Below are 12,182 nucleotides of genomic sequence, written 5' to 3' on the forward strand. Positions count from 1 at the left end.
CGGCTGGGCTGACGGAGACGCCACACCGCGTCAGGGGAGCAGGCGCTTTTTCGGAGCGGGAGGCGGGGCGCCGTGCGGCTGTGAGCGCGCCTCTTGGATGCCCCGGCCGGCGCGGGGGTGGGTGGGCGCTCCCGCCCACTCCTTGGCCCTTGCCCTGGGCAGCTAGCCGCGGTGTGCTGGGAGGACTCTGCGAGTGCTGTGGGTGGCGGGCGAGCCCCAGCGGCGTAGCAGAGGACGGGCCCGCGTGCGAGCGTACTAGGGAGAAGGGGGTCCGTGCAAATCCCAGGCTGACGACCGCGCACGCGCCCCTCGGGTCACCAACCCTGTCGCTCTTGGTGGGGCACACCAAGGAGACCGCCGTGAGGAACCGGGGGGCCGGATTGCCTGACAGCCGAACGCTGAAAACTACTCTTCCCGAGCCCAGGGAGGTCTGGCTGCCCTGAGCCCCCTACCCCTGGGCTTTGGGCGGTAAACGGTACCTAGAGACTCCATCGCGCTGGGGTTGGAAAAGCCTGGAGCCAGGCTACGAGTTTGAATCCCGGCTCTCCCACTTATTAGTTGTGTGACTTTGAGCAAATCTCTTAACTTCCCAGAGCCTCAGTTCTCCATCTGTAAAATTAAAATAATGTTGGACCACTAAAAGAATAAAAAAAAAACAAAAAAAACAAAAAAAAATAAAATAATGTTGGACTTTACTTCTTTGGATTGATGTGAAGATCAAGTGTGATCATGTATGTGAAACATTCAACACAGGGTCTAGCACAGAGTAAACCCTGAATGAATGCTACTTATTGAATTTTTTTAGCTCCCTCCTTGGTGGTGGTGGGATCACTCTAACTCCCTCAGCCATCAGTGCTTGGAGGGTCCTCTCTCACAGCCCCCTCGTTGGATGTCCCCGTGTCCTTCTCCTCCAGCCCTGGATGAGGTGAGCGACCTCAACCTTGGGTAGGGAAGGCCAGGGAATAATTTTGCCCATGGTGAAGGGTCAATAGGGAGAGTGTGAGCCGGGAGGGGCCTCTTGGGAGAGGAGAGGCTGGGGTGTCATTCTTTAGCGGCCGCCAGTCGCCTCCGAATGGCAGAATCCTCCCCGGTGGGCCGGATAAAGGAGGGCGAAGGAGGAGCCGTGGAGCAGCCCGACCTGGGCCTCAGATAATGTGACAAATATTTTGATGGAAGCAGACACGTTTCAGTTTATGCAACCTAAACACTTTGCTGCACTTGAGGAAGAGGAGAGCCTCCCACAGCCTGATGGGGAGAAGAGTTAGGGGGCGGCGGAGGAGGCTGGGGGTGAGGGAGGAGGGGCTGAGGGGCTGGATGAGATCCACCCCTCCTCCTGGAGGCTGGAAAAGGGGGTCACCCCTCAGGGACATATTTGCATCTGTCAGCATGCAGAAATAATGTGGGGGTGCCCGCCTTTTTAGGATCCCCTTTTCTTCCTGGTCCAGAGGCAGGGATAAAGGGATTGAGCAGAGGGAGATGGAAGAAAAGGGCCCAGGAAAAAGCAGCCTGGCCACAGTTCGGTGAGGAAGGGGCTGAGGTGAGGAGGGGGTTGAAGCTCCTGATCCCCCACGGGGGAGGCGGGTACCCGAACAGTCAGAGCCAGAAAGGAGGAGTCGGCCGCCCTCAGAACTCGGGCTCCGCTGGGCCCCCGGACAGGCATTCATCCGATCCCCGGATCTCCCAGACGGGTGGTCTGTGAGGCCTGAGTGCCAAATAGTCCCCTCTGTAACCTCTTCTTCGAGTCACAACCCCCTTTCTCATCCTACCTTCCCGATCCCCGCTCCGTCCTCCCCTCAATCACTCTCTTTGTCCCCTGCAGACCCAGGCGTTATCCTCTCGCTTCCGCCCCCTACGGGTCTTGGCCCGTCGCGACCCCCGTCCCTCTGTTTTCCTGGTGACCGACCCTCGAGGCCTCTCCTTTCCCGATCCCCTCGGCGCTCTCTAGCTCTCCCTGTGGCCCTCTCTCCCGTTCGCTCTTTGGTCCCTACTCTCCCCTTTCCTTGGAGCGCCTCTCAGGTCTCTCGGACCCCGGCCCCCACCCCATTTCCGAGTCTCGGTCTCCGCGTACTCAGTCTCCCCTTTCCTTTCCTCTCCCGGCTCCCGCCCGGGGTCTCCGCGGCCCGCCCCCTTCTGCCCCGCCCACCTCCAGGCGCCCGCGGCCCAATTAGGCGCCGGCCCCGCCCGCAGCCCCACCCCTCGTGAGCCCAGAGCCGCGCGGAGCGGGCGGGGCGGGGCCCGGCCGAGGGGGCGGTGGCCCCGGCGCCAGGAGGCGGGAGGAGCCAGCAGGGAGGCGGGAGGCGGGAGGCTGCGGCCGCAGCGCTCAGTCCGGCAGCGCAGCAGGAGGGAGGCGCGAGGCAGGAGCCGGCGGCTGGGCTCCGCAGCGCAGCCAGCGCAGCGCGGCGCCCCCGGCCCGGCCCCATGCCCGCAGCCCCGCCGGACCGCCCTTGAGCGCGGGCGTCTAGCCCGCGCCCCCCGCCCGCCGGCACCATTGCCCCGACGGCGCGGCCGGGCGGCCCGGCGCTCCCCAGGCTCCGCGCGGGCCGAAAGACGCTGCTAGCGGCCGCCGCGGGCGTGGTGATGCTGCTGGTGCTGGTGGTGCTCATTCCCGTGCTGGTGAGCTCCGGCGGCCCGGACGGCCACTATGAGATGCTGGGTACTTGCCGCATGGTGTGCGACCCCTACCCCGCGCGGGGCCCCGGCGCCGGCGCGCGGCCCGACGGCGGCGACGCCCTGAGCGAGCAGAGCGGCGCGCCCCCGCCTTCCACGCTGGTGCAGGGCCCCCAGGGGAAGCCGGGCCGCACCGGCAAGCCCGGCCCTCCGGGGCCTCCCGGGGACCCAGGTCCTCCTGGCCCTGTGGGGCCTCCGGGGGAGAAGGGTGAGCCAGGCAAGCCGGGCCCTCCGGGTCTGCCGGGCGCGGGAGGCAGCGGCGCCATCAGCACGGCCACCTACACCACGGTGCCGCGCGTGGCCTTCTACGCCGGCCTCAAGAACCCCCACGAGGGTTACGAGGTGCTCAAGTTTGACGACGTGGTCACCAACCTAGGCAACAACTACGATGCGGCCAGCGGCAAGTTTACGTGCAACATTCCCGGCACCTACTTTTTCACCTACCATGTCCTCATGCGCGGCGGCGACGGCACCAGTATGTGGGCAGACCTCTGCAAGAATGGCCAGGTGGGCCAGGCGGGGGCATGGGGCTGGCCTGGGGGCAGGGCACCCAGGGAGCCCGGGGCAAATGGGTACCTGATCGGAGTTGGCGGGGGCACCAGGCGGACACAGGTGGGGACCCCACCTACAGCGGCCCCTCTTGGGCATCACGTGTGGGGATGGTCGGAGCCAGCGGACATCTCCGATCCTCAGTTCCTGGGCTCCTGCTCCAAGACAGACGCTGCTGGGCACCGTCGCAACGCTGCTGGAAATGCGGGAAACGAACCCAACTAGTCAGAGCGCAGGGCTCCCAGGTGCACGGACTTGCCCTTGGGGGCTTGCCCCTTGGGAAGTGGATTAGGGCCGACACCAGCGTGCGATAAGGGGAGGGCAAGCATGAGCTCTGGCGCATGGAATAGGGAGAAGCAGCATCCGCGCCCGCGGGCGCCTAGGCGCCTTGGCCATAGGCGCACGCGGAGAAGGGTGGCTGCAGGAAATGTTTGGGGCACAAAGGCAAAGGGAGCCCGGTGCTTACAGCCCTGGTTGCAGTGCGTCCCCTGCTCTCGAGAAGGGACCATTGGGCGGATCTGACACCCTTTGCAAAATCCGCGAGTTGGGAGCTCTTTCCCACTGTAGCAGAGCTGCCCCAACAAGAAGGCAGTCTGGGGGGAGGGGGAGTTTTTCCTCTTGAGGCGGGGTAAGAAATGGAAACTCCCCCTCCTCTTGGTCTCCCGCTCCAGCCCCTCCTGACTCTGGGATATGTGGGATCTTCTCCATTCTCTGTCCCCACCTAAGACGCTGGAGCTGGAAAGCGCTGAGTGTGTCGGGGACCCTGGTACCGGGACTCGCATGTGCGTGTAGCTCTCCTTGGAATGGCCGACCCCAGGACCAGCCTCCACCCAGCCCCGCCCCGGGGTGACGATTTTAGCCAGCTATCTTGATACCACCTCCCTTCCCAGTGCTCCCACTCATGGTGGCCTTCCGCCTGGGGGTGTGGTCAGGCCGAGCATTCTCTTGGAAGAAGGGGACCGCTGGTCAGAACCAAAACTGAGCTAGTGGAAGTTGAGAAGGAATCTCCCACGATTGAGATGCAAGACCTTGTTGGAACCCTTGCCACGGCAGCACTGCCCTGAAGCTCTGCCAGCCTGCGGGTCTGCAAGTCTTGGGGGCAGGGACAGGGGCAAGCAGGGAAAGTGAGCAGATAGCCTGCCAGGTTCTTGTAAGTCAGCCCCTCTTCTCTTTCCTCTGCCTGGCTGCTGCCCCCCCCACCCCCAACACCTTTTCTCTGGTTTCTGCCTCTCCCCTGCCTCTTTCTTCTATTTTTCTGTTTCTTGTCCATCTCCCTCCTGTGTCTGCCTTTTCCGTCTCTCCCTGGGTTTCTGGCCTCTCCTCCCCGGGTCTAACCTCACTCCTCTATTCCTTGTATGTCTCTCTCTCCCACGTGTGTCTGTCAGATATCCCTGTGTCTCTCCTCTTTGTCCTTGGTTCCTGACCAAATGGGAGGCCTCAGTATCCAGCAAAGGCTCATTCTGCAGACAGCCCCATGATTCCCCCTATTAATCACCAATAAGGGATGCAGCAATGTCACCTTCATCAATAGAAGTCTTCCTTTCCCAAAGAAGTTTGGGCAGACATAGAGCTGAGGTTTCAGAAGATCGACAGCTTGCCTGGATAGGGAGGCAGTCATCGGGCCACAAGTTGGCCCTAGACCCTGCACCACCTCAGGAAGTCCCCACAGGTCCCCAGAGATGAAGCAGGAAAAGGTCCCGGAGATGCTGTGTGCTTGCAGTGGGGAACTTGCTTCAGTCACTGGGAGGTAAAACCATCTCAAAAGCTCCTTTTCCCTCCAGCAGGGGCAGGGTGTTGACAGAGTCTGATGAAGGGGTGCTCATTGGAGATGGGACCACAGGCTAAAAGGAAAAAAGGAGGTGACTTTAACTAGGGGTTTCAAAGGCCCAGCACTTAATAGTTACTCAGACCAGCTCCCTCAAAAGAAAACCAGGAGAGGCCGGGCGCAGTGGCTCACGTCTGTAATCCCAGCACTTTGGGAAGCGAAGGCAGGTGGATCAACTGAGGTCAGGGGTTTGAGATCAGCCTGGCCAACACAGCGAAACACCGTCTCTATTAAAAATACAAAAATTAGGCCGGGCACGGTGGCTCAAGCCTGTAATCCCAGCACTTTGGGAGGCCGAGACGGGCGGATCACGAGGTCAGGAGATCGAGACCACCTGGCTAACACGGTGAAACCCCGTCTCTACTAAAAAAATACAAAAAAACTAGCCGGGCGAGGTGGCGGGCGCCTGTAGTCCCAGCTACTCGGGAGGCTGAGGCAGGAGAATGGCGTAAACCCGGGAAGCGGAGCTTGCAGTGAGCTGAGATCCAGCCACTGCACTCCAGCCTGGGCCACAGAGCGAGACTCCGTCTCAAAAAAAAAAAAAAAATCAGCTGGGTGTGATGGTGCATGCCTGTAATCCCAGTTACTTGGGAGGCTGAGGCAAGAGAATCACTTGAACCCAGGAGGTAGAGGTTGCAATGAGGTGAGATCTCACCACTGTACTCTAGCCTGGACAACAGAGTGAGACGCTGTCTCAAAAAAAAAAAAAAAAAAAAAAGGAAAGAAAACCAGGAGAAATAGTGGGGCCTATAGCCCCCTCTCCCATGTCCTTTATGACTTCTTCCAAATTGCCCAAGAGACTCATTTGATCTCACTAGTCATCCCACTTGTTAGTTTTGAGCCTCTACTAGGAGCCAGGTTTGAGGCTTTGTAGGAGTTCAGTCCACTTGCCCTCCAAGACCTCATGGCCTATGCAGGGGGAACATTCATAACATACAATCACACACCCCAGCGAGTACTGTGTTAAAGGTGGGCTGGGAGCCCAATTGATGACTTGGGTCCCCAAATGTGTTGTCTGGGAGGGAGTGCTTCAGTAGGGCCTACCCTGGTGCAGACCAACCTGATGCAGGGAAGAAGATGGTGAACCTTGGTCCCCAAGGTGAGGAGATACCGCTAGGGAGAAAATGAAGGGTCAAGTGTAGGGGAAAGCCAGCTCAGAGGTGGATGAGGACATTTAAATAAGCAGAGAAAAAAAATGGCAGGACTGGGCAATGGATGGGAACAAAAGAGAGAAGCTTGTATCTCCCGTGACTTCAGAACCAGGGGCCATGCTGAGCACTGCGCTTTTCCTTCCTGGCTTCCTGCCTGTAGAGAGGCTTCCAGAATTTCTTTAGGGAGGCAGAGCTGAATCTGGGCTCTGCCTCTTCTCCAGGCAAGTTTAGGATGGGGAGTGCCACCTTCATGCCTGGCACTGAGGCTCCCTCTGTCCTTATCTGAGGCCCACTGGCCCCTGTCCTTAGGGGTAGCCTTGCATCATCACCCCTGATGGCACCAAGTCCTGGCCATTAGGATGCGAGGAGCCTGGGGAAAGGACTCTGGGTTGGCAGTGGGGCCCTGGGTGTGGTGAGTTGCCTGCAGCTGCCTCCAAGATCCACAGTTCAGGTGGGTTGGAGAGGACACAAAATTTAAAAACTGGGCAGGGGGTTTGTGAGGATGTCAGGGCCTGTGGTCAGGGTGCTGCTTATCCAGGGTAGCAGACTGTGGGGAGGTGAGTATCACCAATGGGCAAGGGGTTTGACAACAGAGTCTGACTGCGGCGAGAGGTGCTGGCGTATATAAATTGAAGGTGGCGGTATAAAGACCTAAGAAGGCTGGGCATGGTGGCTCATGCCTGTAATCCCAGCACTTTGGGAGGCCGAGGCAGGCAGATCACCAGAGGGCAGGAGTTCGAGACCAGCCTGTCCAACATGGTGAAACCCTGTCTCTACTAAAAAAAAAAAAAAAAAAGTCCAGGTGTGGTGGTGGAAGCCTGTAATTTCAGCTACTTGGGAGGCTGAGGTAGGAGAATCACTTGAACCTGGGAAGCGGAAGTTGCAGTGAGCTGAGATTGCACCACTGCACTCCATCCTAGGTGACAGACCGAGACTCTGTCTCAAAAAGGAAAAAGACCTAAGGAGATCAGCCTCTCCCCTGGTGGTGGCAGATGGTCCCCTGGCTATCCTCTCTGGCCCCTATACCTTTCACAACACAGAGCACAGTGCCTGGCACAGCGGGAATGCAGTAAATATGTGAAAATGCAAGCGTCCCCCATGGGCTACACTGCCTCCCCTGTGGGAGCCACATCTGCACACCCAAGACCCCAGCATTGATCTGCGGGCAGGAACATGTTTCCTGGATATCCTCTCACCCAGTTCCCTTGGTCAGACCATTGCCTCAGTTTCCCCTCCTGGCAGCCCTTGAGGAGCTGATTCTACAGCGCTCCCTCATAACAAGGCCCAAACCTGCTTTCTTGCTTCCTTGGCAACCTCGTTTACCCACACTTCCCCTTGGACCCCAGGAGGAGCTGCAGACCTCAACTGTCTCCAGTCAGGCAGAGAATTGGGACCCCTGGATTCCATCCCTGGATCCCCCACCATCTAAGGATGGAAGGGCATAAATTCTCTCTGCCTCCATGGATAATTAGGATAATTACAGCAACAATCATGGTGATGAATAAATAATAAACATAACAGTTCTGATGCAGTCACATCACCGGGAGATTCCTGATGACAGATGACTGTTCCAATGGATTTGGCTATTAAGGAGTACACTGTTTTAATGAGTTAAGGCTAAATTAATCTGGGCAATAAAAATAATTGTTATTAGTAGTAATTTACTAGCAAAGATAATGAAATGCGTACGTAATAATAAATACTACCAGGATCAGGGCTCAGGGAACAATACAGAAGTTGGCTGTTTGCTTTCAGCTCTTCCCTAATAACTCAAAGCCCCATCGAGATCTAAATTTTTTTTTCTTCGTCATCAAAAGACTTTTACAGAGGTGGCAGTGGTGAGGCAAAGTCTTCTCATCCATTTTCTAGACACAGAAACCGAGCTCCTTGGCAGACAGCGTCTCCCCTCTCATTTATTCCCTCCCACCTTTAACTAGACCAGTTTTCCCAGCTAAGAGCACAAAGAGTTTCTTCTCTGGTTGGGAAGAAGAGGTTGAGGGAGAAGAAGGGGTTGGAGATGGGCTTTAAAGGGAAGCCCTCATGCAAATATGTCGGGTCCTCTTCATTGCAGCATCGCGGCTGAGTCAGCAGCTCTGGCACAGCTGACCTGCAGTGCTGCCTCCAGTCCAGGAGAGAGGATGGGCCCCTTCCCTAATTTGGCTTGGTTCTACCTAGACTTCAGCCCTGGAGGGTGGGATGGTGAGCTGCCTTCCGTGAAGGGACAGGATAGAGAGGGGCCGTGGAGAAACCTGACTGAGAGAACTCCACCCAGTGCAGCCTCTCCACACCACAAGCCACAGTCCTGGAGAGGGCGCTTCTCTTCCAGGTCTCTACCCAGGATACACTGGAGAGGCCCCGATCCTCAAAGTCAGGACTTATGTTTCCACCCCTGTTAGAAGAATGTCTGTAGATCATTTGTTCACCACCACACAATCTCTCTCTCTCTTTTTTTTTTGAGGCTGAGTCTCACTGTGTCGCCCAGGCTGGAGTGCAGTAGCGTGATCTTGGCTCACTGCAGCCTCCATCTCCTGGGTTTAAGTGATTCTGCCTCAGCCTCCCCAGGAACTAGGATTACAGGCATGCGCCACTACACCTAGCTAATTTTTGTATTTTTAGTAGAGATGAGGGTCTCACCGTGTTGGCCAGTCTGGTCTCGAACTCCTGACCTCAAATTTTTCACCGACCTGGGCCTCCCAAAGTGCTGGGATTACAGGCGTGAGCCACCATGCCCAGCCACCACACAATCTCTTATGATTATAGTCAGAGCCTCCAAAAGTGACAGCAGGCTCCAAACCCAAATGCTGGTGCTCCCTTGACCCATTATCCTGCCTGTCCCTCCCCGTCCCCCATCAAGGCAGGGACCAGCAAGGATGTCACTTCAGACCGAGAATCCCAGAGGGAAGTAAGGCTTGGATTCCCTTCTTCCCACCCAGTTCCTTTCTACCACCCTGAGGTGAGATAGGAGGAGCTACAAGTCCTCTTTGGGTGGATAGTGACAGGTATATAGCTATAGCTCCATGGAGGCTGGCACCCACACCCCTTCTAAGCCCTGGAAGGGGAAAGCATTACCAGGCCTTCCGTCTCACTGCTGCAGCAGGAGACTCTGGAATGCACTTCAGACCAAAGACCTGGCCCTGGTTCCAGGGTGGTTGCTGACTGGCAGCCTGGCATTGATCCAGCTGCCTGACCTGTGGGGCCAAGGTGTGCCCTTGTGTCCATCCACTGACATACGATCCAGTGGGTGTGGCTGAAACGATGGCATCATTATGAAAGCAGAGAGGAAGGAATGATGAGAGAAGGGAAGGCCCTCCATCCCCTGGAGGTCCAGAGAATTCCTCTTTGCAAGGAGGGGCTTTCAGGCTTCCTGGAGGTATTGAGGTTCTGGGCCAGCTGGATGGAAAGCCCTATAGGAGTGAAGGAGGAAGACTGCCTTGACTCCCAATTCAGGCCCAGATCAGACCTGCCCAAGAAATCCAGGGCTTCTCTCCGCCCCTCTCCTGGGGACCGGGTGGGATGAGGCGAGGCTGCAGGCCAGGTTTCAGGGTCTGCTGGTCCTCCCCACGAGACTGCCTCACTTCCCTCCCTTCTCATCCTCCCTCCTCTCTCGCCCTCCTTCCCGTGTCCCCCACCCGCAGGTGCGGGCCAGTGCTATTGCCCAGGACGCGGATCAGAACTATGACTACGCCAGCAACAGCGTGATCTTGCACCTGGACGCCGGCGACGAGGTCTTCATCAAGCTCGATGGAGGCAAAGCACACGGCGGCAACAGCAACAAATACAGCACGTTCTCTGGCTTCATCATCTACTCCGACTGAGCTTCCCCACGTCTCCCTCCACCCACGTCCCTCACCCCCCCGGGGTCCCCTCCGGGCGGGGCAGACGATGACTCGCCCCCTGCCCACCCGCTCGCCGCCCGGCCCTCCCCGGCTATGACGCCCCCGGCCCGTGCTCACCACCGCCTGGGCCACAGCTAGGCCCTCCCGCCGGCTCGCTGCAGAGCCGGGCCCCGCGCGCCCTGTCCCAGTGCCCGGGGGCCGGGATTGACCGCCCCCACCCGGCCCGCGCTATATATTTATACAATAGGACTGTTTACTGCCCACCTCCGCCTGCCAGCCCACCCCAGCCTGGGGAGAGGTCGCGGCGGCGGGGTTGCTTCCTGCGCTCTGAGATGAGCTGCCCTCGGCTCCCTCCGGGGTGGCGCGCCCAGGGAAAGGGGGAGTTGGGGACTGGATTGCTTCCCAGCACCCTCAGAGCCCCTGCCCGGCTGTGCCCCGTCTGACCAAAGCTATAATAAAAACATTTTCACCCCACGGGGGTTTCAGTCTTTGCCCCGGGGAGGGTTGGGGGAGGGAACCGCGGACCGTGCCCTCCTCCAGATTAGGAAAGGGTCTGGTGGAAGTTTCTAGGGGAAACCAGGTGCCAGAACTTAATTTGCTCCAGGAGGAAGTTGCCAGAGGGTCCAATGCCCACCACAACCCAAGTGGGCCTGGGCAGCTGGGATGGGAAGCAGCCCAGTTACTTCATCATCTTCCATGGTGGGCAAATTCCCTTTTTTTTTTTTTTTTTTTTGAGACCGAGGAGTCTCCCTCTGTGGCCAGGCTGGAGTGCAGTGGCAAGAACTCGGCTCACTGCAACCTCCGCCTCCCAGGTTCAAGTGATTCTCCTGCCTCGGCCTCCTGAGTAGCTGGGAATACAGGTGTGCACCACCACGCCCAGCTAATTTTTGTATTTTTAGTAGAGATGGGGTTTCACCATGTTGACCAGGCTGGTCTCAATCTCCTGACCTCGTGATCCACCTGCCTCAGCCTCCCAGAGTGCTGGGATTACAGGTGTGAGCCTCGCTGAAAGTGGCATCAGCATTCCACAGGCACAGGTGATCTTTAAACTAGGAGACCTAGGTCCAACCCTGGGCCACCGTGTATGATCCTGGGCAAGTCACTTCTGTCAATTCAATTTAGGATTAGTGACAGCCATAGAAAGGAACATCCTTTGGACTAAAGGCTGGTTGACCTAGGTCTACGCACTTGACGTCTGTGCTTCAGTTTCCTTATCAATAAACATAGGTAAGGAGACCTACCTCACTTGATTGAGGATTAGTGAGGTATATTGTTAAGTGCTCGATAAACATAGCTTTTATTATTTATCTGTGACTGTTGCAAAATGCTTTCAAGTATGCCATCTCAGTGGCTCACGCCTGTCCCAGCACTTTGGGAGGCCGAGGTGGGAGGATCACCGAGGTCAGGAGTTTGAGACCAGCCTGGCCAACATGGTGAAAACCTGTCCCTACTAAAAATACAAAAATTAGTTAGGCATGGTGGCAGGCACCTGTAATCCCTGCTACTTGTGAGGCTGAGGCAGAATCGCTGGAATTCTGGAAGCGGAGGTTGTAGTGAGCTGAGATCGTGCCATTGCACTGCAGCCTAGGCGACAGAGCAAGACTCCATCTCAAAAAGAGAGAGGAAGAAAATCCAAGACATACCAAGTCCCCTTACCCCACCACTGCCATCCTCACTTCCTGCAACTAGGGGCCATGTCACACAGGGCATTTCTAGATAACAACAGCTAATATTGAGAGAGTACCCACTATATGTCAGGTACTGTGTAAGAACTTTATAAATATTATCTCATGGATATGTGTGCAGGGGTGGGCAGTAGATCTACAGGAAATTATCTCATGCCCTTTAAAATTATGCTGTTATTTTATCCATTTTTAGATGAGGAAACAGGCTCAGAGAGGTTACACAACTTGCCAAGATCACAGAGCTAAAAACAGGCACATGCCAGTATTGGAACCAAAGACCATGCTCTTACCTGGCACACCATATTTCATAGAGTTGGATCTCCAGAGCAGATCTGAGGATGGTACCAGGGCAGCCTGAGCCCAGCCCTTCCACTCCCACCCCTGCCCTGCAGAGGCCTGATGTATTTACAAGCATCTGCCCTGGGCGGCAGCCATGGAGTGAGACTCTTGGAGAATCCCAAAGCTCTAC

The 12,182-nt window shown here is 57.1% G+C and overlaps 1 protein-coding gene across 1 annotated transcript; it reads left to right on the top strand.

The window, feature by feature from the left end:
- The first annotated feature begins 2,295 nt into the window (after positions 1-2,295).
- On the top strand, positions 2,296-10,501 carry C1QL1 (complement C1q like 1). Its single transcript, XM_033182707.1, has 2 exons — positions 2,296-3,174; positions 9,828-10,501. Exons 1-2 carry the CDS (start codon positions 2,578-2,580, stop codon positions 10,005-10,007), a joined length of 777 nt encoding a protein of 258 aa, XP_033038598.1. The 5' UTR covers positions 2,296-2,577; the 3' UTR covers positions 10,008-10,501.
- Positions 10,502-12,182: the final 1,681 nt, after the last annotated feature.

Source organism: Trachypithecus francoisi, unplaced genomic scaffold (genome assembly GCF_009764315.1).
Source record: "Trachypithecus francoisi isolate TF-2019V2 unplaced genomic scaffold, Tfra_2.0 Lachesis_group20, whole genome shotgun sequence".
In the NCBI taxonomy this organism is placed as follows: Eukaryota; Metazoa; Chordata; class Mammalia; order Primates; family Cercopithecidae; genus Trachypithecus; species Trachypithecus francoisi.